This window comes from Lepisosteus platostomus, chromosome 5, assembly GCF_059453375.1.
Source record: "Lepisosteus platostomus isolate fLepPlt1 chromosome 5, fLepPlt1.hap1, whole genome shotgun sequence".
In the NCBI taxonomy this organism is placed as follows: Eukaryota; Metazoa; Chordata; class Actinopteri; order Semionotiformes; family Lepisosteidae; genus Lepisosteus; species Lepisosteus platostomus.
This window is the reverse complement of record NC_142615.1, coordinates 1,117,897-1,142,990: the sequence shown is the minus strand read 5'-3', so window position 1 is coordinate 1,142,990 and position 25,094 is coordinate 1,117,897. Positions and strand designations below refer to the sequence as shown.

General features: G+C 49.9%; 2 protein-coding genes and 1 long non-coding RNA gene across 14 annotated transcripts in view; 2 read left to right on the top strand and 1 right to left on the bottom strand.

The window, feature by feature from the left end:
* The window catches only part of tnxbb (tenascin XBb), a 42,121-nt gene extending 40,695 nt beyond the window's left edge, over window positions 1-1,426 (top strand). For all 12 annotated transcript variants that reach the window (XM_088631810.1, XM_088631807.1, XM_088631809.1 and 9 more), the window contains one exon: window positions 37-1,426. In XM_088631810.1, coding sequence (XP_088487936.1) covers window positions 37-192 — 156 coding nt within the window. In that variant the 3' untranslated portion in view covers window positions 193-1,426. The remainder of the gene's footprint in view (window positions 1-36) is intronic.
* On the bottom strand, window positions 699-13,872 carry LOC148662346 (uncharacterized). Its single transcript, XR_015936750.1, has 4 exons — window positions 13,742-13,872; window positions 12,512-12,621; window positions 837-1,376; window positions 699-804 (listed from the first exon to the last, which is right to left on the bottom strand). It is a non-coding gene; the product is annotated as an uncharacterized LOC148662346 (long non-coding RNA).
* LOC148662345 (LIM/homeobox protein Lhx9-like) lies at window positions 12,615-23,745 on the top strand. Its single transcript, XM_088631948.1, has 7 exons — window positions 12,615-13,339; window positions 13,892-14,041; window positions 15,494-15,693; window positions 17,920-18,028; window positions 18,427-18,559; window positions 19,820-20,040; window positions 22,772-23,745. The coding sequence occupies exons 2-7, from the start codon at window positions 13,925-13,927 to the stop codon at window positions 23,075-23,077; spliced, it is 1,086 nt and encodes a 361-aa protein (XP_088488074.1). The 5' UTR covers window positions 12,615-13,339; window positions 13,892-13,924; the 3' UTR covers window positions 23,078-23,745.
* Window positions 23,746-25,094: the final 1,349 nt, after the last annotated feature.

Below are 25,094 nucleotides of genomic sequence, written 5' to 3'. Positions count from 1 at the left end.
CTAGCCTCCTCCTCCTCCTCTTTGTCCTGCTCCCAGGGGATCATCTGGACGGACTGGAAAGGGAAGAATTTCTCCATCCCTTTCACCGAGATGAAGATCCGCCCGGCCGCCTTCGTCCCCCCAGACAGACATCGGGATGAGCTCGGGGCCGCCCAGCCCAGCAGCACACAGACCGGACTCTACACTGACTGACCACTGACCACAGCCACACGGACCGGACTCTACACTGACTGACCACTGACCACATCCACACAGACCGGACTCTACACTGACTGACCACTGACCACAGCCACACAGACCGGACTGTACACTGACTGACCACTGACCACAGCCACACGGACCGGACTCTACACTGACTGACCACATCCACACAGACCGGACTCTACACTGACTGACCACTGACCACAGCCACACGGACCGGACTCTACACTGACTGACCACTGACCACAGCCACACGGACCGGACTCTACACTGACTGACCACATCCACACAGACCGGACTCTACACTGACTGACCACTGACCACAGCCACACGGACCGGACTCTACACTGACTGACCACTGACCACAGCCACACTGACTGGACTCTACACAACTATACCCACTGGACTCTACACTGACTGACCACTGACCACATCCACACTGACTGGACTTTACACTGACTGACCACTGACCACAGCCACACAGACCGGACTCTATACTGACTGACCACTGACCACAGCCACACAGAACGGACTCCACACGTCCACACTGACTGGACTCTACACTGACTGACCACTGGACTCCACACGTCCACACGGACCGGACTCCACACGTCCACACGGACCGGACTCCACACGTCCACACATCCATACAGACTGGACTCCACACGTCCACACGGACCGGACTCCACACGTCCACACGGACGGCCGTACAGACTGGACTCCATTCCCCTTCCCCGTGGGCAGCCCGTGGCTGGACTCCTGACGGGCGCGAGGCCCGGCCAGTGCTGTCACAGAACAGGCGCAGGGGGCGGGTTCCTGACCCCCTGCTGGCTTGGTACAATAATAGGATTATAGTAGAGCACCATATTAAAAACTACAGCAGATAGATGGATATATATTAGTGGGTGACGGCCCGGAAGTTTAACATTTTGAGATCGCTTACACAGTAGGTCCTAGAGGATGCCTGACCTGACTCGTGTCGTTTATACTGGAACTGTGGCTTCCCCGGTATCGGACACGCTCGGGAGACGACGAGCTACTGCTCGCTGTGCCCGATCGCTTCGATCGCCTCATCATCATCACCACCACCACCTTCCTTCCTCGCCGTCTCCGGCCCCTCGGACCCCGCCGGCTCTGGGTGCCCCTCGGCTTTCACGCTGAAGATCCCGCTGTTACTAAAGATGGAGAAAACATATATATGTATAAATCTGTTATTTTCACTAGAGCCCGGACCTGGTGTTTTCATTCCAGCGCGATTCTCTCGCTCGTCGGCAGAAGCCGAGACGTTCTCGGTGTAGGGCCAAGTCCCAGCAACACACTGACCAGTAAAGATACTGGGGCCCTGTAGAGTGGTGTCTCTCGAACCCACGGGCCACAACCACTGGGGTCTCAACACAGACGGCACTCTACAGAGCCCCAGTATCTTTACTGATGAGAGAGAGAGAGAGAGAGAGAATTTAATTGAGAGAGGGAGGTGGAGAGAGAGAGAGAGAGGGAGAGAGAGAGATGGGGGGAGAGAGAGGGAGAGAGAATTGAGAGAGAGAGATGGGGAGAGAGAGAATTGAATTGAGAGAGAGAGAGAATTGAATTGAGAGAGATGGGGCAAGAGGGAGAGAGAATTGAATTGAGAAAGAGAGATGGGGAGAGAGAATTGAGAGAGAGATGGGGAGAGAGAATTGAATTGAGAGAGAGATGGGGGGAGAGAGAGAGAGGTAGAGGGAGAGAATTGAATTGAGAGAGAGATGGGGAGAGAGAGAGAGGGAGGTAGAGGGAGAGAGAGAACTCCAGTTTCACAGACGTGTGGGAGTAGTGCCCTCTTGTGGCGACACCGGGGTGCCCCCCCACCCACAGACTGGGTCTCACAGGAGACGGGAGACTCCCCGCTGAGTCGCTGCAGGTCCAATCGGACGGGTCCCTGGGGCTGTCCTGGGGGAGCACGGAGCCGCCCGACAGGTCCACAGGGAAACACGCAGACACCCCGAGAGCTGCTCAAGCCCTCTCGATCGGGGCACACGACCTCGCCCAGTACACTGCAGGCCCACACCACACAAAGACCCAGTCTCCTGACTTCTCCCACAGGTATGGCTGGGAAGAATTCAACTGCACACGAACCCGAGCTCGCAGTGGGACTAGAGCCCGCAGGCTTGAACTCCACACACCTCCCAGCCCCGATCTCTGCGCTTCTCAACCTCTTACTGCTGGCAATAATCAGGCAACAGCCTCTCGAACCCACAACCCCTCAGGTGGACGCAGGTCCAGGCAGGACAGGAGCTCTTGTCTGAACTACATTCCCCAGAAGGCCGAGCGGAGCAGTCTGCCCCCACAATCACCTGCCTAATTGGTGGAAGACGATTGGTGGGGAAACAGTTAAAAGGCAGGAGGGGAGGCCTTCAGTCTGGTGCTGCTGGGGACAGAGAGCAGTTGTGCTGAGCAGAGCAGGAGGGAAGAGGGAATTTCAGGTAAGGGATTTGTGAGAGAGAGTCCAACCTGCGTCCATACCTGTCTTCCCACTGTCAGACTCTGTACACTCTGGAAAGTCAGGGAAAGGAAACATCCAGCCTCCATCACAACTCCTTATCCGTGCCCGTCGTCAGCCTCTGGACAGAGAGAATCCAGGAGAGAGGGTCCAGCCGCCTTCAGCCTCTGGAAAGCCTGATCCTGCGGTCAGTCCTGACCCTTGACCCCCGACCCCTGTGGCTCGTGCTGCATGAGCTCGGAGAGCAGGAGGCTCTGCTGTGGGATTTAGCCCGGCGTTTGCTCGTCTCTAAAGATTATCACAATGTGCAAGTTGGCGATAGAGAACCTGAGAGGGATTATTACACCTGTACAAGAACCAGTATGACTGAGAAACAGTATTATATATATATATATTCATACAGTTTGGCACAACTGAGCTGTGTGGATTGTCACAGCTAACGATCCACAGAGAGGTCTCGACTCTCTCCTCAGCTCCTGAGAGTGGAGCTCAGCACAGAAACACACTACATCCTCTATTACTACAGCACCTAATTAATTACTACTACTTCTATCACTAGTGCTGCCAGTGAAAATAACATCAAAATGACTACTTTCAGTAGTGCGTCTCCTGAATACTGCTTCTATCACTAGTGTTAGTGTTTGAAATAACAACACCGCTTCTATCACTAGTGTTAGTGTTTGAAATAACAACACCGCTTGTATCACTAGTGCTCCTGTTTGTAATAACAACACCGCTTGTATCACTAGTGTTCCTGTTTGGAATAACAACACCGCTTGTATCACTAGTGCTCCTGTTTGAAATAACAACACCGCTTCTATCACTAGTGCTCCTGTTTGAAATAAAAACACCGCTTGTATCACTAGTGTCCCTGTTTGGAATAACAACACCGCTTGTATCACTAGTGTCCCTGTTTGGAATAACAACACCGCTTGTATCAGTAGTGTTCCTGTTTGAAATAACAACACCGCTTGTATCACTAGTGCTCCTGTTTGGAATAACAACACCGCTTGTATCAGTAGTGTTCCTGTTTGAAATAAAAACACCGCTTGTATCACTAGTGCTCCTGTTTGGAATAACAACACCGCTTGTATCAGTAGTGTTCCTGTTTGAAATAACAACACCGCTTGTATCACTAGTGCTCCTGTTTGGAATAACAACACCACTTGTATCACTAGTGCTCCTGTTTGGAATAACAACACCGCTTCTATCACTAGTGCTCCTGTTTGGAATAACAACACCGCTTGTATCACTAGTGTTCCTGTTTGGAATAACAACACCGCCTGTATCACTACTGCTCCTGTTTGTAATAACAACACAGGTTGTATCACTAGTGCTCCTGTTTGGAATAACAACACCGCTTGTATCACTAGTGCTCCTGTTTGGAATAACAACACCGCTTGTATCACTAGTGCTCCTGTTTGGAATAACAACACAGGTTGTATCACTAGTGCTCCTGTTTGGAATAACAACACCGCTTGTATCACTAGTGCTCCTGTTTGGAATAACAACACCGCTTGTATCACTAGTGCTCCTGTTTGGAATAACAACACAGGTTGTATCACTAGTGCTCCTGTTTGGAATAACAACACCGCTTGTATCACTAGTGCTCCTGTTTGGAATAACAACACCGCTTCTATCACTAGTGCTCCTGTTTGGAATAACAACACCGCTTGTATCACTAGTGTTCCTGTTTGGAATAACAACACCGCCTGTATCACTACTGCTCCTGTTTGTAATAACAACACAGGTTGTATCACTAGTGCTCCTGTTTGGAATAACAACACCGCTTGTATCACTAGTGCTCCTGTTTGGAATAACAACACCGCTTGTATCACTAGTGCTCCTGTTTGGAATAACAACACAGGTTGTATCACTAGTGTTCCTGTTTGGAATAACAACACCGCCTGTATCACTACTGCTCCTGTTTGTAATAACAACACAGGTTGTATCACTAGTGTTCCTGTTTGAAATAACAACACAGGTTGTATCACTAGTGTTCCTGTTTGAAATAACAACACCGCTTGTATCACTAGTGCTCCTGTTTGAAATAACAACACTGCTTGTATCACTAGTGTTCCTGTTTGAAATAACAACACTGCCTGTATCACTAGTGTTCCTGTTTGTAATACCAAACACCGCCTGTATCACTAGTGCTCCTGTTTGTAATAATAACACCGCTTCTATCACTAGTGTTAGTGTTTGAAATAACAACACAGGTTGTATCACTAGTGTTCCTGTTTGAAATAACAACACCACCTGTATCACTAGTGTTCCTGTTTGAAATAACAACACCGCTTGTATCACTAGTGCTCCTGTTTGGAATAACAACACCGCTTGTATCACTAGTGCTCCTGTTTGAAATAACAACACCGCTTGTATCACTAGTGCTCCCGTTTGTAATAATAACACTGCTTCTATCACTAGTGTTAGTGTTTGAAATAACAACACAGGTTGTATCACTAGTGTTCCTGTTTGAAATAACAACACAGGTTGTATCACTAGTGTTCCTGTTTGAAATAAAAACACAGGTTGTATCACTAGTGTCCCTGTTTGAAATAACAACACAGGTTGTATCGCTAGTGTCAGTGTTTGAAATAACAACACAGGTTGTATCACTAGTGCTCCAGTTTGAAATAACAACACAGGTTGTATCACTAGTGTTCCTGTTTGAAATAAAAACACAGGTTGTATCACTAGTGTCCCTGTTTGAAATAACAACACAGGTTGTATCGCTAGTGTTAGTGTTTGAAATAACAACACAGGTTGTATCACTAGTGTTCCTGTTTGAAATAACAACACAGGTTGTATCACTAGTGTTCCTGTTTGAAATAACAACACCGCTTGTATCACTAGTGCTCCTGTTTGTAATAACAACGCCACTTCTATCACTCTCGGCTCTCTCCTCAGCTCCTGAGAGTGGAGTTCAGCAAAGAAACACACTACGTCCTCTATTACTACAGCACCTAATTAATTACTACTACTTCTATCACTAGTGCTGCCAGTGAAAATAACATCAAAATGACTTCTTTCAGTAGTACGTCTCCTGAATACTGCTTCTATCACTAGTGTTCCTGTTTGAAATAACAACACCACTTGTATCACTAATGCTCCTGTTTGAAATAACAACACAGGTTGTATCGCTAGTGTTCCTGTTTGAAATAACAACACAGGTTGTATCACTGGTGCTCCTGTTTGGAATAACAACACCGCTTGTATCACTAGTGCTCCTGTTTGGAATAACAACACCGCTTGTATCACTAGTGTTCCTGTTTGAAATAACAACACCGCTTGTATCACTACTGCTCCTGTTTGTAATAACAACACCGCTTGTATCACTAGTGCTCCTGTTTGGAATAACAACACCGCTTGTATCACTACTGCTCCTGTTTGTAATAACAACACCGCTTGTATCACTAGTGCTCCTGTTTGTAATAACAACACCGCCTGTATCACTACTGCTCCTGTTTGTAATAACAACACCGCTTCTATCACTAGTGTTAGTGTTTGAAATAACAACACAGGTTGTATCACTAGTGTTCCTGTTTGAAATAACAACACCGCTTGTATCACTAGTGCTCCTGTTTGAAATAACAACACCGCTTGTATCACTAGTGCTCCTGTTTGTAATAACAACACAGGTTGTATCACTAGTGTTCCTGTTTGAAATAACAACACCGCCTGTATCACTAGTGCTCCTGTTTGTAATAACAACGCCGCTTCTATCACTAGTGTTAGTGTTTGTAATAACAACACCGCTTGTATCACTAGTGCTCCTGTTTGTAATAACAACACCGCCTGTATCACTACTGCTCCTGTTTGTAATAACAACACCGCTTCTATCACTAGTGTTAGTGTTTGAAATAACAACACAGGTTGTATCACTAGTGTTCCTGTTTGAAATAACAACACCGCTTGTATCACTAGTGCTCCTGTTTGAAATAACAACACCGCTTGTATCACTAGTGCTCCAGTTTGAAATAACAACACCGCTTGTATCACTAGTGCTCCTGTTTGTAATAACAACACAGGTTGTATCACTAGTGTTCCTGTTTGAAATAACAACACCGCCTGTATCACTAGTGCTCCTGTTTAGAATAACAACACCGCTTGTATCAGTAGTGTTCCTGTTTGAAATAACAACACTGCTTGTATCACTAGTGTTCCTGTTTGAAATAAAAACACAGGTTGTATCACTAGTGTTCCTGTTTGGAATAACAACACCGCTTGTATCAGTAGTGTTCCTGTTTGAAATAACAACACCGCTTGTATCACTAGTGTTCCTGTTTGAAATAACAACACCGCTTGTATCACTAGTGCTCCTGTTTGTAATAACAACGCCACTTCTATCACTCTCGGCTCTCTCCTCAGCTCCTGAGAGAGGAGTTCAGCAAAGAAAAACACTACATCCTCTATTACTACAGCACCTAATTAATTACTACTACTTCTGTCACTAGTGCTGCCAGTGAAAATAACATCAAAATGACTTCTTTCAGTAGTGCGTCTCCTGAATACTGCTTCTATCACTAGTGTTAGTTTTTGAAATAACAACACCGCTTGTATCACTAGTGCTCCTGTTTGAAATAACAACACCGCGTCTATCACTAGTGCTCCTGTTTGAAATAACAACACAGGTTGTATCACTAGTGTTCCTGTTTGAAATAACAACACCGCTTGTATCACTAGTGTTCCTGTTTGAAATAACAACACAGGTTGTATGACTGGTGTTGCTGTTTGTAATAACAACACCGCCTGTATCACTAGTGTCTCTGTTTGAAATAACAACACAGGTTGTATCACTAGTGTCCCTGTTTGAAATAACAACACAGGTTGTATCACTGGTGTTGCTGTTTGTAATAACAACACCGCCTGTATCACTAGTGTCTCTGTTTGAAATAACAACACAGGTTGTATCACTAGTGTCCCTGTTTGAAATAACAACACAGGTTGTATCACTAGTGTTCCTGTTTGAAATAACAACACAGGTTGTATCACTAGTGTCCCTGTTTGAAATAACAACACAGGTTGTATCACTGGTGTTGCTGTTTGTAATAACAACACCACCTGTATCACTAGTGTTCCTGTTTGAAATAACAACACAGGTTGTATCACTAGTGTCCCTGTTTGAAATAACAACACAGGTTGTATCACTAGTGTTCCTGTTTGACATAACAACACAGGTTGTATCACTAGTGTCCCTGTTTGAAATAACACAGGTTGTATCACTAGTGTTCCTGTTTGAAATAACAACACAGGTTGTATCACTAGTGTCCCTGTTTGAAATAACAACATAGGTTGTATCACTGGTGTTGCTGTTTGAAATAACAACACTGCCTGTATCACTAGTGCTCCTGTTTGTAATACCAAACACCGCCTGTATCACTAGTGCTCCTGTTTGTAATAACAACGCCGCTTCTATCACTAGTGTTAGTGCTTGAAATAACAACACAGGTTGTATCACTAGTGTTCCTGTTTGGAATAACAACACCACTTGTATCACTAGTGTTCCTGTTTGAAATAAAAACACAGGTTGTATCACTAGTGTTCCTGTTTGGAATAACAACACCGCTTGTATCAGTAGTGTTCCTGTTTGAAATAACAACACCGCTTGTATCACTAGTGTTCCTGTTTGAAATAACAACACCGCTTGTATCACTAGTGCTCCTGTTTGTAATAACAACGCCACTTCTATCACTCTCGGCTCTCTCCTCAGCTCCTGAGAGAGGAGTTCAGCAAAGAAACACACTACATCCTCTATTACTACAGCACCTAATTAATTACTACTACTTCTATCACTAGTGCTGCCAGTGAAAATAACATAAAAATGACTTCTTTCAGTAGTGCGTCTCCTGAATACTGCTTCTATCACTAGTGTTAGTGTTTGAAATAACAACACTGCTTGTATCACTAGTGCTCCTGTTTGAAATAACAACACCGCTTCTATCACTAGTGTTAGTGTTTGAAATAACAACACCGCTTGTATCACTAGTGCTCCTGTTTGAAATAACAACACAGGTTGTATGACTAGTGTTCCTGTTTGAAATAACAACACAGGTTGTATCACTAGTGTCCCTGTTTGAAATAACAACACAGGTTGTATCACTGGTGTTGCTGTTTGTAATAACAACACCACCTGTATCACTGGTGTTCCTGTTTGAAATAACAACACAGGTTGTATCACTAGTGTCCCTGTTTGAAATAACAACACAGGTTGTATCACTAGTGTTCCTGTTTGACATAACAACACAGGTTGTATCACTGGTGCTCCTGTTTGAAATAACAATACTGCTTCTATCACTAGTGTTCCTGTTTGAAATAACAACACAGGTTGTATCACTAGTGTCCCTGTTTGAAATAACAACACAGGTTGTATCACTGGTGTTGCTGTTTGTAATAACAACACCACCTGTATCACTAGTGTCCCTGTTTGAAATAACAACACAGGTTGTATCACTAGTGTCCCTGTTTGAAATAACAACACAGGTTGTATCACTAGTGTTCCTGTTTGACATAACAACACAGGTTGTATCACTGGTGTTGCTGTTTGAAATAACAACACCGCTTCTATCACTAGTGTTCCTGTTTGAAATAACAACACAGGTTGTATCACTATTGTTCCTGTTTGAAATAACACAGGTTGTATCACTAGTGTTCCTGTTTGAAATAACAACACAGGTTGTATCACTAGTGTCCCTGTTTGAAATAACAACACAGGTTGTATCACTAGTGTCCCTGTTTGAAATAACAACACAGGTTGTATCACTAGTGTCCCTGTTTGAAATAACAACATAGGTTGTATCACTGGTGTTGCTGTTTGTAATAACAACACCACCTGTATCACTATTGTTCCTGTTTGAAATAACAACACAGGTTGTATCACTAGTGTCCCTGTTTGAAATAACAACACAGGTTGTATCACTAGTGTTCCTGTTTGACATAACAACACAGGTTGTATCACTGGTGCTCCTGTTTGAAATAACAATACTGCTTCTATCACTAGTGTTCCTGTTTGAAATAACAACACAGGTTGTATCGCTAGTGTTCCTGTTTGAAATAACAACACAGGTTGTATCACTGGTGCTCCTGTTTGAAATAACAATACTGCTTCTATCACTAGTGTTCCTGTTTGAAATAACAACACAGGTTGTATCACTAGTGCTCCTGTTTGAAATAACAACACAGGTTGTATCGCTAGTGTTCCTGTTTGAAATAACAACACAGGTTGTATCGCTAGTGTTAGTGTTTGAAATAACAACACAGGTTGTATCACTAGTGTCCCTGTTTGAAATAACACAGGTTGTATCACTAGTGTTCCTGTTTGAAATAACAACACAGGTTGTATCACTAGTGTCCCTGTTTGAAATAACAACATAGGTTGTATCACTGGTGTTGCTGTTTGTAATAACAACACCACCTGTATCACTAGTGTTCCTGTTTGAAATAACAACACAGGTTGTATCACTAGTGTCCCTGTTTGAAATAACAACACAGGTTGTATCACTAGTGTTCCTGTTTGACATAACAACACAGGTTGTATCACTGGTGCTCCTGTTTGAAATAACAACACCGCTTCTATCACTAGTGTTCCTGTTTGAAATAACAACACAGGTTGTATCGCTAGTGTTCCTGTTTGAAATAACAACACAGGTTGTATCACTGGTGCTCCTGTTTGAAATAACAATACTGCTTCTATCACTAGTGTTCCTGTTTGAAATAACAACACAGGCTGTATCACTAGTGTTCCTGTTTGAAATAACAACACAGGTTGTATCACTAGTGTTCCTGTTTGACATAACAACACAGGTTGTATCACTGGTGCTCCTGTTTGAAATAACAATACTGCTTCTATCACTAGTGTTCCTGTTTGAAATAACAACACAGGTTGTATCGCTAGTGTTCCTGTTTGAAATAACAACACAGGTTGTATCACTGGTGCTCCTGTTTGAAATAACAATACTGCTTCTATCACTAGTGTTCCTGTTTGAAATAACAACACAGGTTGTATCACTAGTGCTCCTGTTTGAAATAACAACACAGGTTGTATCGCTAGTGTTCCTGTTTGAAATAACAACACAGGTTGTATCGCTAGTGTTAGTGTTTGAAATAACAACACAGGTTGTATCACTAGTGTCCCTGTTTGAAATAACACAGGTTGTATCACTAGTGTTCCTGTTTGAAATAACAACACAGGTTGTATCACTAGTGTCCCTGTTTGAAATAACAACATAGGTTGTATCACTGGTGTTGCTGTTTGTAATAACAACACCACCTGTATCACTAGTGTTCCTGTTTGAAATAACAACACAGGTTGTATCACTGGTGCTCCTGTTTGAAATAACAATACTGCTTCTATCACTAGTGTTCCTGTTTGAAATAACAACACAGGTTGTATCGCTAGTGTCCCTGTTTGAAATAACAACATAGGTTGTATCACTGGTGTTGCTGTTTGTAATAACAACACCACCTGTATCACTAGTGTTCCTGTTTGACATAACAACACAGGTTGTATCACTGGTGCTCCTGTTTGAAATAACAATACTGCTTCTATCACTAGTGTTCCTGTTTGAAATAACAACACAGGTTGTATCGCTAGTGTTCCTGTTTGAAATAACAACACAGGTTGTATCACTGGTGCTCCTCTTTGAAATAACAATACTGCTTCTATCACTAGTGTTCCTGTTTGAATAACAACACAGGCTGTATCACTAGTGCTCCTGTTTGAAATAACAACATAGGTTGTATCACTGGTGTTGCTGTTTGTAATAACAACACCACCTGTATCACTAGTGTTCCTGTTTGAAATAACAACACTGGTTGTATCACTAGTGTCCCTGTTTGAAATAACAACACTGCTTGTATCACTAGTGTTCCTGTTTGAAATAACAACACAGGTTGTATCACTGGTGCTCCTGTTTGAAATAACAATACTGCTTCTATCACTAGTGTTCCTGTTTGAAATAACAACACAGGCTGTATCACTAGTGTTCCTGTTTGAAATAAAAACACCACTTGTATCACTAGTGCTCCTGTTTGAAATAACAACACAGGTTGTATCACTGGTGCTCCTGTTTGAAATAACAATACTGCTTCTATCACTAGTGTTCCTGTTTGAAATAACAACACAGGCTGTATCACTAATGCTCCTGTTTGAAATAAAAACACCACTTGTATCACTAGTGCTCCTGTTTGAAATAACAACACAGGTTGTATCGCTAGTGTTCCTGTTTGAAATAACAACACAGGTTGTATCACTAGTGCTCCTGTTTGAAATAACAACACAGGTTGTATCGCTAGTGTTCCTGTTTGAAATAACAACACAGGTTGTATCACTGGTGCTCCTGTTTGAAATAACAATACTGCTTCTATCACTAGTGTTCCTGTTTGAAATAACAACACAGGTTGTATCACTAGAGTCCCTCCTACAGAATGAGAACGGGGCTAATACAGGGGGCTCCCTGACACTGTTAATATAGTGTCCAGTCAGTGTGTCTGTATTATTGCCTCTCTCTACCACACTTGCATCCCTGTGTCTCAGGAATAATGAATGTTTCTCCCCCCTGAGAGCTCGTTAGGAGAGCTGAGAGTGTGAGCGGTGTGTGGCGGTTGCCGTGACGAAAGTGTGTGTGTGTGTGTGTGTGTGTTCTGCAGGCGATAGCGTTCGCCCCCACTGTTGTCTCCAGTCTGCCTCTGTCTGTCTCCTAATTGGACCCCCGGGGTACCCCCAAGTCCCGAGAGGGGCACGAGGCCCACCCTCCGTCGTCCTGCCCGCCAATCGGGGTGAGTCTCACCCCCCCCACCACCCCCGGGCTGTTTACAGGTGAGCTGCTGTCTCACCTGAGAATCCTGCTGCGAGCCCAGGTGTGTCTCTGTCAGACGGAGCAGAGAGAGGATCGCACGCAGACGACACTGCGCTGAGCTCCGGCGTGGAGCTGGCCGGCTGGACACTGCGAGAGACGGAGAGAGTGGACACTGAGAGAGGGTGGACACTGGCCACAGGCCCGCTGACCACTCAGACCCCACAGAGGACCGGCCCAGGTGTGTCTCTGTCAGACACAGCAGAGAGAGGATCAGACACAGACGACACTCCAGCGTGGAGCTGGCCAGCTGGACACTGAGAGAGAGACAGAGAGGGTGGACACTGAGAGAGAGAGGGTGGACACTGGCCACAGGCTCGCTGACCACTCAGACCCACAGAGGACCGGCCCAGGTGTGTCTCTGTCAGACACAGCAGAGAGAGGATCAGACACAGACGACACTCCAGCGTGGAGCTGGCCAGCTGGACACTGAGAGAGAGAGACAGAGAGAGTGGACACTGAGAGAGAGAGGGTGGACACTGAGAGAGAGAGGCTGGACACTGGGCACAGGCTCGCTGACCACTCAGACCCACAGAGGACCGGCCCAGGTGTGTCTCTGTCAGACACAGCAGAGAGAGGATCAGACACAGACGACACTCCAGCGTGGAGCTGGCCAGCTGGACACTGAGAGAGAGACAGAGAGAGAGTGGACACTGAGAGAGAGAGGGTGGACACTGAGAGAGAGACAGAGAGAGTGGACACTGAGAGAGAGAGAGTGGACACTGAGAGAGAGAGTGGACACTGAGAGAGAGAGGCTGGACACTGGCCACAGGCTCGCTGACCGCTCAGACCCAGAGGACCGGCCCAGGTGAGTCCGCTGGACTGCAGCTCTGCTCCGGCCTCTAGAGAGGTCCGTGCTGCCCCCTGCAGGCGGGGAGGGAGGTGTGACCCGGCCCGGCCCGGCTCGGCGGGGCTCGGTTCGGCTCGGTGCCGCCCGGCGGGGCTCGGCTCTGCCCGGCCCGGTGCCGCTCGGTTCGGCCCAGTTCCGCCCGGGCCGGCTGCCGAGAAGAAGCGGCGCCTTGTTTCTCAGCCGCGCGTCCGGCGCTGCGGCTCCGCCTGGAAACCGAAACTAAAACCGCAGACAGACAGACAGACAGGCGGACAGACGGGCGGAACAGGGCCGCGCCGACACCCCGGTACCCCGGTACCCCGACACCCCGACACCCCGGGGGGACCCCGAGGCCTGAGCGAGCGTCGCTCCCCTCCTCACCGCGAGCCGCGCGTGTTTCTGCCGCGAGTCCCGCGCCGACCCGGGTGGAAACGCAGCCGGGCCGCGCCGCTGTCCGTGGGCCCCGCTCGCCGGTCCGGTTCTGTCCGGTTCTGTCCGGTCTGCCCCGCTCACGTGCGCGTGTCTCCGCAGTGACCTTTGACCCGGCGGCGGCGGCTTCACGCGATGCTGCTGGGCGGTTTCCATGACGACGCGGCGGCGGCGGCGGCGCAGACAGAGGCGGGAGCCCGTGCGGAGGGCGCGCGGGACACTGGCACCCCCGGAACATCGCAGCCGCAGGCGGTGAGAGGGGCGCAGTTCAGGGGTACAGTGTAGTATACTGCAGTACAGGGGGTACAGTGTAGTATAGTGTGGTATAATGCTCTATACTGAGGTATGGTGTGGTACAGTATAGCACAGTGCAGTGTAGTATAGTCCAATACAGTGTAGTACGGTGCAGTACAGTGTAGTATACTGCAGTACAGGGGGTACAGTGTAGTATAGTGTGGTATAATGCTCTATACTGAGGTATGGTGTGGTACAGTATAGCACAGTGCAGTGTAGTATAGTCCAATACAGTGTAGTACGGTGCAGTACAGTGTAGTATACTGCAGTACAGGGAGTACAGTGTAGTATAGTGTGGTATAATGCACTATACTGAGGTATGGTGTGGTACAGTATAGCACAGTGCAGTGTAGTATAGTCCAATACAGTGTAGTACGGTGCAGTACGGTGTAGTATACCGCAGAACAGGGGTACAGTGTAGTATAGTGAGGTATAATGCTCTATACTGAGGTATGGTGTGGTACAGTATAGCACAGTGCAGTGTAGTATAGTCCAATACAGTGTACTACGGTGCAGTACAGTGTAGTATACTGCAGTACAGGGGTACAGTGTAGTATAGTGAGGTATAATGCTCTATACTGAGGTATGGTGTGGTACAGTATAGCACAGTGCAGTGTAGTATAGTCCAATACAGTGTAGTACAGGGGGTACAGTGTAGTATAGTGAGGTATAATGCTCTATACTGAGGTATGGTGTGGTACAGTATAGCACAGTGCAGTGTAGTATAGTCCAATACAGTGTAGTACGGTGCAGTACAGTGTAGTATACTGCAGTACAGGGGTACAGTGTAGTATAGTGAGGTATAATGCTCTATACTGAGGTATGGTGTGGTACAGTATAGCACAGTGCAGTGTAGTATAGTCCAATACAGTGTAGTACGGTGCAGTACAGTGTAGTATACTGCAGTACAGGGGGTACAGTGTAGTATAGTGTGGTATAATGCTCTATACTGAGGTATGGTGTGGTACAGTATAGCACAGTGCAGTGTAGTTCAATGTAGTTAGTGCAGTACAGTGCAGTACAGTGCAGTATACTACAGTACAGTGCAGTACAGCTGGACTCCAGTGCTAGTCTGACTGTGGCCCCTGCCCTGGTCTCTCTCAGCAGTGCAGTATACTACAGTACAGTGCAGTTACTACAGTACGGTGCAGTACAGTGCAGTATACTACAGTACAGTGCAGTACAGCTGGACTCCAGTGCTAGTCTGACTGTGGCCCCTGCCCTGGTCTCCCCCTGCAGTGCAGTACAGTGCAGTTACTACAGTACAGTGCAGTACAGTGCGGTATACTACAGTACAGTGCAGTATACTACAGTACAGTGCAGTACAGTGCAGTATACTACAGTACAGTGCAGTACAGCTGGACTCCAGTGCCAGCCTGACTGTGGCCCCTGCCCTGCTCCCCCCTGCAGTGCCCCGGGGAGCCCCTGGGCGAGGGCGTGGTCTGCGCGGGCTGCAGGGGCCGGGTCAGCGACCGGTACTTCCTGCTGGCGGTGGACCGGGCCTGGCACCGGGCCTGCCTGCGCTGCAGCGTGTGCCAGGAGGAGCTGGAGTCCCAGCTCACCTGCTTCAGCAAGAACAGCGCCATCTACTGCCGGGAGGACTACTGCAGGTCTGTCTGGCCCTGTGTGTGTCTCTCCCCTCCCTGTGTGTGTCTCTCCTCCCTGTGTCTCCTCTCCCTTCCCTGTGTCTCTCCCCTCCCAGCTCACCTGCTTCAGCAAGAACAGCGCCATCTACTGCCGGGAGGACTACTGCAGGTCTGTCTGGCCCTGTGTGTGTATCTCCCCTCCCTGTGTCTCCTCTCCCTTCCCTGTGTCTCTCCCCTCCCAGCTCACCTGCTTCAGCAAGAACAGCGCCATCTACTGCCGGGAGGACTACTGCAGGTCTGTCTGGCCCTGTGTGTGTCTCTCCTCCCTGTGTGTGTCTCTCCTCCCTGTGTCTCTCCTCCCTGTGTCTCCTCTCCCTTCCCTGTGTCTCTCCCCTCCCTGTGTCTCTCTCTCCCCTCCCTGTGTCTCTCTCTCCTCTCCCTGTGTCTCTCTCCCCTCCCTGTGTCTCTCTCCTCTCCCTGTGTCTCTCTCTCCTCTCCCTGTGTCTCTCTCCTCTCCCTGTGTCTCCTCTCCCTGTGTCTCCTCTCCCTGTGTCTCCTCTCCCTGTGTCTCCTCACGGTGCCCTGTGTTGCAGGCTGTTCAGCGTGGGTCGCTGTGCTCGCTGTGCTCAGCCCATTCCCTCCAGCGCCCTGGTCATGAGGTCTCTCCCCTCCCTGTGTCTCCTCTCCCTGTGTCTCCTCACGCTGCCCTGTGTTGCAGGCTGTTCAGCGTGGGTCGCTGTGCCCGCTGTGCTCAGCCCATTCCCTCCAGCGCCCTGGTCATGAGGTCTCTCCCCTCCCTGTGTCTCCTCTCCCTGTGTCTCCTCACGCTGCCCTGTGTTGCAGGCTGTTCAGCGTGGGTCGCTGTGCTCGCTGTGCTCAGCCCATTCCCTCCAGCGCCCTGGTCATGAGGTCTCTCCTCTCCCTGTGTCTCCTCTCCCTGTGTCTCCTCACGCTGCCCTGTGTTGCAGGCTGTTCAGCGTGGGTCGCTGTGCTCGCTGTGCTCAGCCCATTCCCTCCAGCGCCCTGGTCATGAGGTCTCTCCTCTCCCTGTGTCTCCTCTCCCTGTGTCTCCTCACGCTGCCCTGTGTTGCAGGCTGTTCAGCGTGGGTCGCTGTGCTCGCTGTGCTCAGCCCATTCCCTCCAGCGCCCTGGTCATGAGGTCTCTCCTCTCCCTGTGTCTCCTCTCCCTGTGTCTCCTCACGCTGCCCTGTGTTGCAGGCTGTTCAGCGTGGGTCGCTGTGCCCGCTGTGCTCAGCCCATTCCCTCCAGCGCCCTGGTCATGAGGTCTCTCCTCTCCCTGTGTCTCCTCTCCCTGTGTCTCCTCACGCTGCCCTGTGTTGCAGGCTGTTCAGCGTGGGTCGCTGTGCTCGCTGTGCTCAGCCCATTCCCTCCAGCGCCCTGGTCATGAGGTCTCTCCCCTCCCTGTGTCTCCTCTCCCTGTGTCTCCTCACGGTGCCCTGTGTTGCAGGCTGTTCAGCGTGGGTCGCTGTGCCCGCTGTGCTCAGCCCATTCCCTCCAGCGCCCTGGTCATGAGGTCTCTCCCCTCCCTGTGTCTCCTCTCCCTGTGTCTCCTCACGGTGCCCTGTGTTGCAGGCTGTTCAGCGTGGGTCGCTGTGCCCGCTGTGCTCAGCCCATTCCCTCCAGCGCCCTGGTCATGAGGTCTCTCCCCTCCCTGTGTCTCCTCTCCCTGTGTCTCCTCACGCTGCCCTGTGTTGCAGGCTGTTCAGCGTGGGTCGCTGTGCCCGCTGTGCTCAGCCCATTCCCTCCAGCGCCCTGGTCATGAGGTCTCTCCTCTCCCTGTGTCTCCTCTCCCTGTGTCTCCTCACGCTGCCCTGTGTTGCAGGCTGTTCAGCGTGGGTCGCTGTGCTCGCTGTGCTCAGCCCATTCCCTCCAGCGCCCTGGTCATGAGGTCTCTCCCCTCCCTGTGTCTCCTCTCCCTGTGTCTCCTCTCCCTGTGCCCTGTGTTGCAGGCTGTTCAGCGTGGGTCGCTGTGCTCGCTGTGCTCAGCCCATTCCCTCCAGCGCCCTGGTCATGAGGTCTCTCCCCTCCCTGTGTCTCCTCTCCCTGTGTCTCCTCACGCTGCCCTGTGTTGCAGGCTGTTCAGCGTGGGTCGCTGTGCTCGCTGTGCTCAGCCCATTCCCTCCAGCGCCCTGGTCATGAGGTCTCTCCCCTCCCTGTGTCTCCTCTCCCTGTGTCTCCTCTCCCTGTGTCTCCTCTCCCTGTGTCTCCTCACGCTGCCCTGTGTTGCAGGCTGTTCAGCGTGGGTCGCTGTGCCCGCTGTGCTCAGCCCATTCCCTCCAGCGCCCTGGTCATGAGGTCGGGGGCTCTGACCTTTCACCCCCACTGCTTCTCCTGCCAGGTGAGCCAGAGAGTGTGTGTGAGTGTGTGATTGTGCCTGTGAGTGTGTCCGTGGGAGTGTCTATCTGTGTGTGTGTGTGTGGGTGTATCTGTGTGGGAGTGCGTGATTGTGCCTGTGAGTGTGTCCGTGGGAGTGTCTATCTGTGTGTGTATATCTGTGGGTGTATCTGTGTGTGAGTGCGTGATTGTGCCTGCGAGTGTGTCTGTGTGTGTGTATCTGTGTGTGTGTGTGTGTGTATCTGTGGGTGTGTAAGTGGGCATGTATCTGTGGGTGTGTATATTGGTGTGTGTGTGAGTGTGAGGGTGTATCTCTGTGTCTGTGTGTGGGTGTATCTGTGTGGGAGTGTGATGCCCCCGATGCCCTCTGACCCGGAAGTGATCCTGCGCTGTCTGCCTCAGGCCTGCGGGGCGGTGCTGCTGCCTGGGGACCTGTACAGCCTCAGGGGGAGGAGCCTGTACTGCCAGGCGCACTGCCACGGCAACAGGCCACGCCCCCGGAGACAGCGCCTCAGGGACCAGGAGCCAGAGGGGGGTGAGTGAGGGACCGACAGGCCGGGCAGCCTCACCCTTCACCCAGCACCGGGCACAGGGCACAGGGGAGCTGGGGTCTGTCCCAGCAGGCACTGGGCACTGGGCACAGGGGTCTGGGGTCTGTCCCAGCAGGCACCGGGCACAGGGGGTCTGGGGTCTGTCCCAGCAGGCACCGGACACAGGGAGCTGGGGTCTGTCCCAGCAGGCACTGGGCACAGGGAGCTGGGGTCTGTCCCAGCAGACACTGGGGTCTGGGGTCTGTCCCAGCAGGCACTGGGCACAGGGCAGGGCACAGCCTGGACAGGACACCAGCCCCTCACTGGACACCAGTCCAGACCGGAGCTCCCGGAGAAAACCCACAGGAACAGACTCCACACAGACAGCACCCCTAGGAACTGACCCCACTTGAAATAATATCTTTCACCGAGGACAGAATTCCCAAAATCCGGGAATATAGCTCTCTCTCTCTCTCTCTCTCTCTCAATTCAATTCAATTCAATCCAAGGTGCTTTATTAGCATGACCGATGGGTACAATCAGTGTTGCCAAAGCAAATAGAAATAATAAAATTAACATAGAACAAAACAAAAAATAGAAGTAAAATAAAATCTACAGACATGTTACAGACATTTACAACAAAGACATATTATATATTGTGTATCTCTCATATTATATCATATTATCTCTCTCTCTCTCTCTCTCTCTCAATTCAATTCAATTCAATTCAAGGTGCTTTATTAGCATGACCGATGGGTACAATCAGTGTTGCCAAAGCAAATAAAAATAATAAAATTAACATAGAACAAAACAAAAAATAGAAGTAAAATAAAATCTACAGACATGTTACAGACATTTACAACAAAGACATATTATATAATATCGACATATACTGTAGGCGGCTGGAGCATTATTGGGAGACAGACTCACTGTTCCTCAGGCTGTGACAGGAGATCACATACTGGGCTGCCAGATCAACTGAGTTCCCTCCTCCCTCTCCCAGTAGGATTGGGACCTGTTGTGGTTTTGGCAGGTGTGGGAACTCTGGGATTAGATTTCTGAATTTCGGGAAGAATGTTTCTCTAATCCCAGAGTATCTGTCACAGTGCAGTAGGAAGCGCACCTCTGTCTCTATTTCTCCCTGCTGGCAGTGGGAGCACAGCCTGTCCTCTCTGGGCAGCCAGGTCTGCCTGTGTCCAGTGTGTGTGTCCAGGCTGTGGTCACTGAGCCTGTCCTCTCTCTCTCTATCTCTCTCTCTCTCACAGAGCCAGCCGAGGGGGAGGAGCCCGTGAGCAGCCCCGAGCCGCGATTGGCCGGCGGGGAGCAGGGGGGCGGGGCGGGCGGCCGAGCCAAGCGAATCAGGACCTGTTTCAAGAGCCACCAGCTGCGGGCGATGGAGTCCTACTTCGCCATGAAGCACAACCCGGATGGCAAGGACTGGGCCTGCCTGGCCTCCCGGACCGGCCTGCCCAAGAGAGTGCTGCAGGTCCGAGTGTCTGTGTGAACCCCTCTCTCTCTCAGTGTGTCTGTATGAACCCCCCTCTTTCTCAGTGCAGTGTTCATGTACTGGAGTGTCCAGTCAGTGTGTGTGTATGAACCCCTCTCTCTCTCAGTGCAGTGTTCATGTACTGGAGTGTCCAGTCAGTGTGTCTGTATGAACCCCTCTCTCTCTCAGTGCAGTGTTCATGTACTGGAGTGTCCAGTCAGTGTGTCTGTATGAACCCCTCTCTCTCTCAGTGCAGTGTTCATGTACTGGAGTGTCCAGTCAGTGTGTCTGTATGAACCCCTCTCTCTCTCAGTGCAGTGTTCATGTACTGGAGTGTCCAGTCAGTGTGTGTGTATGAACCCCTCTCTCTCTCAGTGCAGTGTTCATGTACTGGAGTGTCCAGTCAGGGTGTGTGTATGAACCCCTCTCTCTCTCAGTCTAGTGTTCATGTACTGGAGTGTCCAGTCAGTGTGTCTGTGTGAACCCCTCTCTCTCTCAGTGCAGTGTTCATGTACTGGAGTGTCCAGTCAGGGTGTGTGTATGAACCCCTCTCTCTCTCAGTGCAGTGTTCATGTACTGGAGTGTCCAGTCAGTGTGTGTGTATGAACCCCTCTCTCTCTCAGTGCAGTGTTCATGTACTGGAGTGTCCAGTCAGTGTGTGTGTGAACCCCTCTCTCTCTCAGTGCAGTGTTCATGTACTGGAGTGTCCAGTCAGTGTGTGTGTATGAACCCCTCTCTCTCTCAGTGCAGTGTTCATGTACTGGAGTGTCCAGTCAGGGTGTCTGTATGAACCCCTCTCTCTCTCAGTGCAGTGTTCATGTACTGGAGTGTCCAGTCAGTGTGTCTGTGTGAACCCCTCTCTCTCTCAGTGCAGTGTTCATGTACTGGAGTGTCCAGTCAGGGTGTGTGTATGAACCCCTCTCTCTCAGTGCAGTGTTCATGTACTGGAGTGTCCAGTCAGTGTGTCTGTATGAACCCCTCTCTCTCTCAGTGCAGTGTTCATGTACTGGAGTGTCCAGTCAGTGTGTGTGTGTGAACCCCTCTCTCTCTCAGTGCAGTGTTCATGTACTGGAGTGTCCAGTCAGTGTGTGTATGAACCCCTCTCTCTCTCAGTGCAGTGTTCATGTACTGGAGTGTCCAGTCAGGGTGTGTGTATGAACCCCTCTCTCTCTCAGTGCAGTGTTCATGTACTGGAGTGTCCAGTCAGGGTGTGTGTATGAACCCCTCTCTCTCTCAGTGCAGTGTTCATGTACTGGAGTGTCCAGTCAGTGTGTGTGTATGAACCCCTCTCTCTCTCAGTGCAGTGTTCATGTACTGGAGTGTCCAGTCAGTGTGTCTGTATGAACCCCTCTCTCTCTCAGTGCAGTGTTCATGTACTGGAGTGTCCAGTCAGTGTGTTTGTATGAACCCCTCTCTCTCTCAGTGCAGTGTTCATGTACTGGAGTGTCCAGTCAGTGTGTGTGTATGAACCCCTCTCTCTCTCAGTGCAGTGTTCATGTACTGGAGTGTCCAGTCAGTGTGTGTATGAACCCCTCTCTCTCTCAGTGCAGTGTTCATGTACTGGAGTGTCCAGTCAGTGTGTGTCTGTGTGAACCCCTCTCTCTCTCAGTGCAGTGTTCATGTACTGGAGTGTCCAGTCAGTGTGTCTGTATGAACCCCTCAATCTCTCTCAGTGCAGTGTTCATGTACTGGAGTGTCCAGTCAGTGTGTCTGTATGAACCCCTCTCTCTCTCAGTGCAGTGTTCATGTACTGGAGTGTCCAGTCAGTGTGTCTGTATGAACCCCTCTCTCTCTCAGTGCAGTGTTCATGTACTGGAGTGTCCAGTCAGTGTGTCTGTATGAACCCCTCTCTCTCTCAGTGCAGTGTTCATGTACTGGAGTGTCCAGTCAGTGTGTCTGTGTGAACCCCTCTCTCTCTCAGTGCAGTGTTCATGTACTGGAGTGTCCAGTCAGTGTGTGTGTGTGAACCCCTCTCTCTCTCTCAGTGCAGTGTTCATGTCCTGGAGTGTCCAGTCAGTGTGTCTGTATGAACCCCTCTCTCTCTCAGTGCAGTGTTCATGTACTGGAGTGTCCAGTCAGTGTGTGTGTGTATGAACCCCTCTCTCTCTCAGTGCAGTGTTCATGTACTGGAGTGTCCAGTCAGGGTGTGTGTATGAACCCCTCTCTCTCTCAGTGCAGTGTTCATGTACTGGAGTGTCCAGTCAGTGTGTCTGTGTGAACCCCTCTCTCTCTCAGTGCAGTGTTCATGTACTGGAGTGTCCAGTCAGTGTGTGTGTATGAACCCCTCTCTCTCTCAGTGCAGTGTTCATGTACTGGAGTGTCCAGTCAGGGTGTGTGTATGAACCCCTCTCTCTCTCAGTGCAGTGTTCATGTACTGGAGTGTCCAGTCAGTGTGTCTGTGTGAACCCCTCTCTCTCAGTGCAGTGTTCATGTACTGGAGTGTCCAGTCAGTGTGTGTGTATGAACCCCTCTCTCTCTCAGTGCAGTGTTCATGTACTGGAGTGTCCAGTCAGTGTGTGTGTATGAACCCCTCTCTCTCTCAGTGCAGTGTTCATGTACTGGAGTGTCCAGTCAGTGTGTCTGTATGAACCCCTCTCTCTCTCAGTGCAGTGTTCATGTACTGGAGTGTCCAGTCAGTGTGTCTGTATGAACCCCTCTCTCTCTCAGTGCAGTGTTCATGTACTGGAGTGTCCAGTCAGTGTGTGTGTGAACCCCTCTCTCTCTCTCTCAGGTGTGGTTTCAGAACGCCCGGGCTAAACTGCGCCGGAGCCTTTGCGCCGACGACTCCCAGGACTCGGGGACCCCGCCCCCCGTCTCGGCCGACTCCGGGAGCCCCTCCCCCACGGGGCCCGCGCCCGCCCTCGCCTCCACCATCGACCAGTCGGAGCTGTCCCTGCTGACCGCGCCCCTGCTGGACCCCTGCCCCGCCCCTCTCCTGGCCCCGCCCCCCTTCGTGGGCTTCGGGCTGGGAGAGACCATCGGCGGCGGGGGCGGGGGGGGCCACCTGGGCAGCCCCGCATCTGGGAGCTACTACTGATCGCCTGGAGGGGGGGGGGGGTGGTTTCAGTGGGCTGGGGGCCCCTGTGTGGCCCTAGGGCTCTCCGGGGGCCAGTCTCTGCACGTCCTGCCCCCCCCCCCCCCCACCCCGGGGGTGGGCCGCCATCGGGGTCCCCCTGCTCGCCGGGCCGTGGGCAGAGACGCGCCGGGCTGTGTGTGTGTGTGTGTGTAGGACTGTAGCAGTGTGTCGTGTGTCGTTCTGCTCCCTGTGGAGCTCATTATGTGTGTGTGTTTGTCTTTCAGTGTGAGAAATCCCTGTTCGCCCCTCTCTCTCCTCTCTCTCTCCTCTCTCTCTCCCCTCTCTCTCTCCCATCTCTCTCCCCTCTCTCTCCTCTCTCCTCTCTCTCTCCTCTCTCTCTCCCCTCTCTCTCCCCTCTCTCTCTCCTCTCTCTCTCCTCTCTCTCCCCTCTCTCTCTCCCTCCTCTCTCCTCTCTCTCCTCTCTCTCCCTCCCCTCTCTCTCCTCTCTCTCCTGTCTCTCTCTCCTCTCTGTCTCTCCTGTCTCTCTCTGCTCTCTGTCTCTCCTGTCTCTCTCCTCCCCTCCTCCTCTGTAATCTGGGGGTGTCCCTGACCCGATCTCTGTGATGGATGGGGGAGTCCCAGTGCGAACACCCCGAGGGTCGATAAATCAATAAATAAACAGACAGACAGACAGACCCATCTCCGCGTGGTTCCTGCTGCTCAAACCCAGTCCACACGGCCCGCCCGGACCTCCCAGTCCCTGCTGGAGAGAGAGGGGGACGACGACAGCGTTTCGGCTGGTGTGTGTCAATTCAATTCAATTCAATTCAAGGTGCTTTATTAGCATGACCGATGGGTACAATCAGTGTTGCCACAGCAAAGAAAAATAATAAAATTCACATGGAACAAAACAAAAAATAGAAGTAAAATAAAATCTACAGACATGTTACAGACATTTACAACAAAGACATATTATATAATATTGACATATACTGTAGGCGGCTGGAGCATTATTGGGAGACGGACTCACTGTTCCTCAGGCTGGGACAGGAGATCATATACTGGGCTGCCAGATCAACTGAGTTCCCTCCTCCCTCTCCCAGTAGGATTGGGACATGTTGTGGTTTTGGCAGGTGTGGGAACTCTGGGATTAGATTTCTGGTGTGTGTCACCATCGGAGAAGAGTGCTCTTCTCCTGCCTGTCTCTCTGCTCTCTGATTACATGTTATTTATGTTGTGTTATCACATGTTACTGTTATTGCTATTGTGTTACTGTCTGCTGTGTCATCTTCTGTCCTATTTATATACTGCACCTGAGGGACTCATGAGAAACACTTTTCACTGTGCTGTGCACCTGTGTAAGTTTAATGACAATAAAGTTGAATTGAATTTATCAGGTCCTGCTCTGGACACTGACCGCAGGCTTTTAAACACTGATCACAGGCTCTCTCTGAACACTGGACACTGACCACAGGCTTTCACTAGGGCATTAGACAGGGGTTTATTAATGAACACTGACCGCAGGCTCTCTCTCTGAACACTGAAGACTGATCACAGGCTTTCACTAGGGCATTAGACAGGGGTTTATTAATGAATGACCACAGGCTCTCTCTCTCTGAACACTGGACACTGACCGCAGGCTTTCACTAGGGCATGAGAAAGGGGTTTATTAATGAACACTGACCGCAGGCTTTTACAAAAAGGAATCTGGGGTGTCTGTCTCTCTGAACACTGGACACTGGTCACAGGCTTTTATAAAGGAATCTGGGGTGTCTGTCTCTGAACACTGGACACTGACTGCAGGCTTTTATAAGGGAATCTGGGGTGTCTGTCTCTGGACACTGGACACTGACTGCAGGCTTTTATAAGGGAATCTGGGGCGTCTGTCTGGATACTGGACACTGACTGCAGGCTTTTATAAGGGAATCTGGGGTGTCTGTCTCTCTGAACACTGGACACTGATCACAGACTTTTACAAAAATTAATCTGGAGTGTCTGTCTCTGAACACTGGACACTGATCACAGACTTTTACAAAAA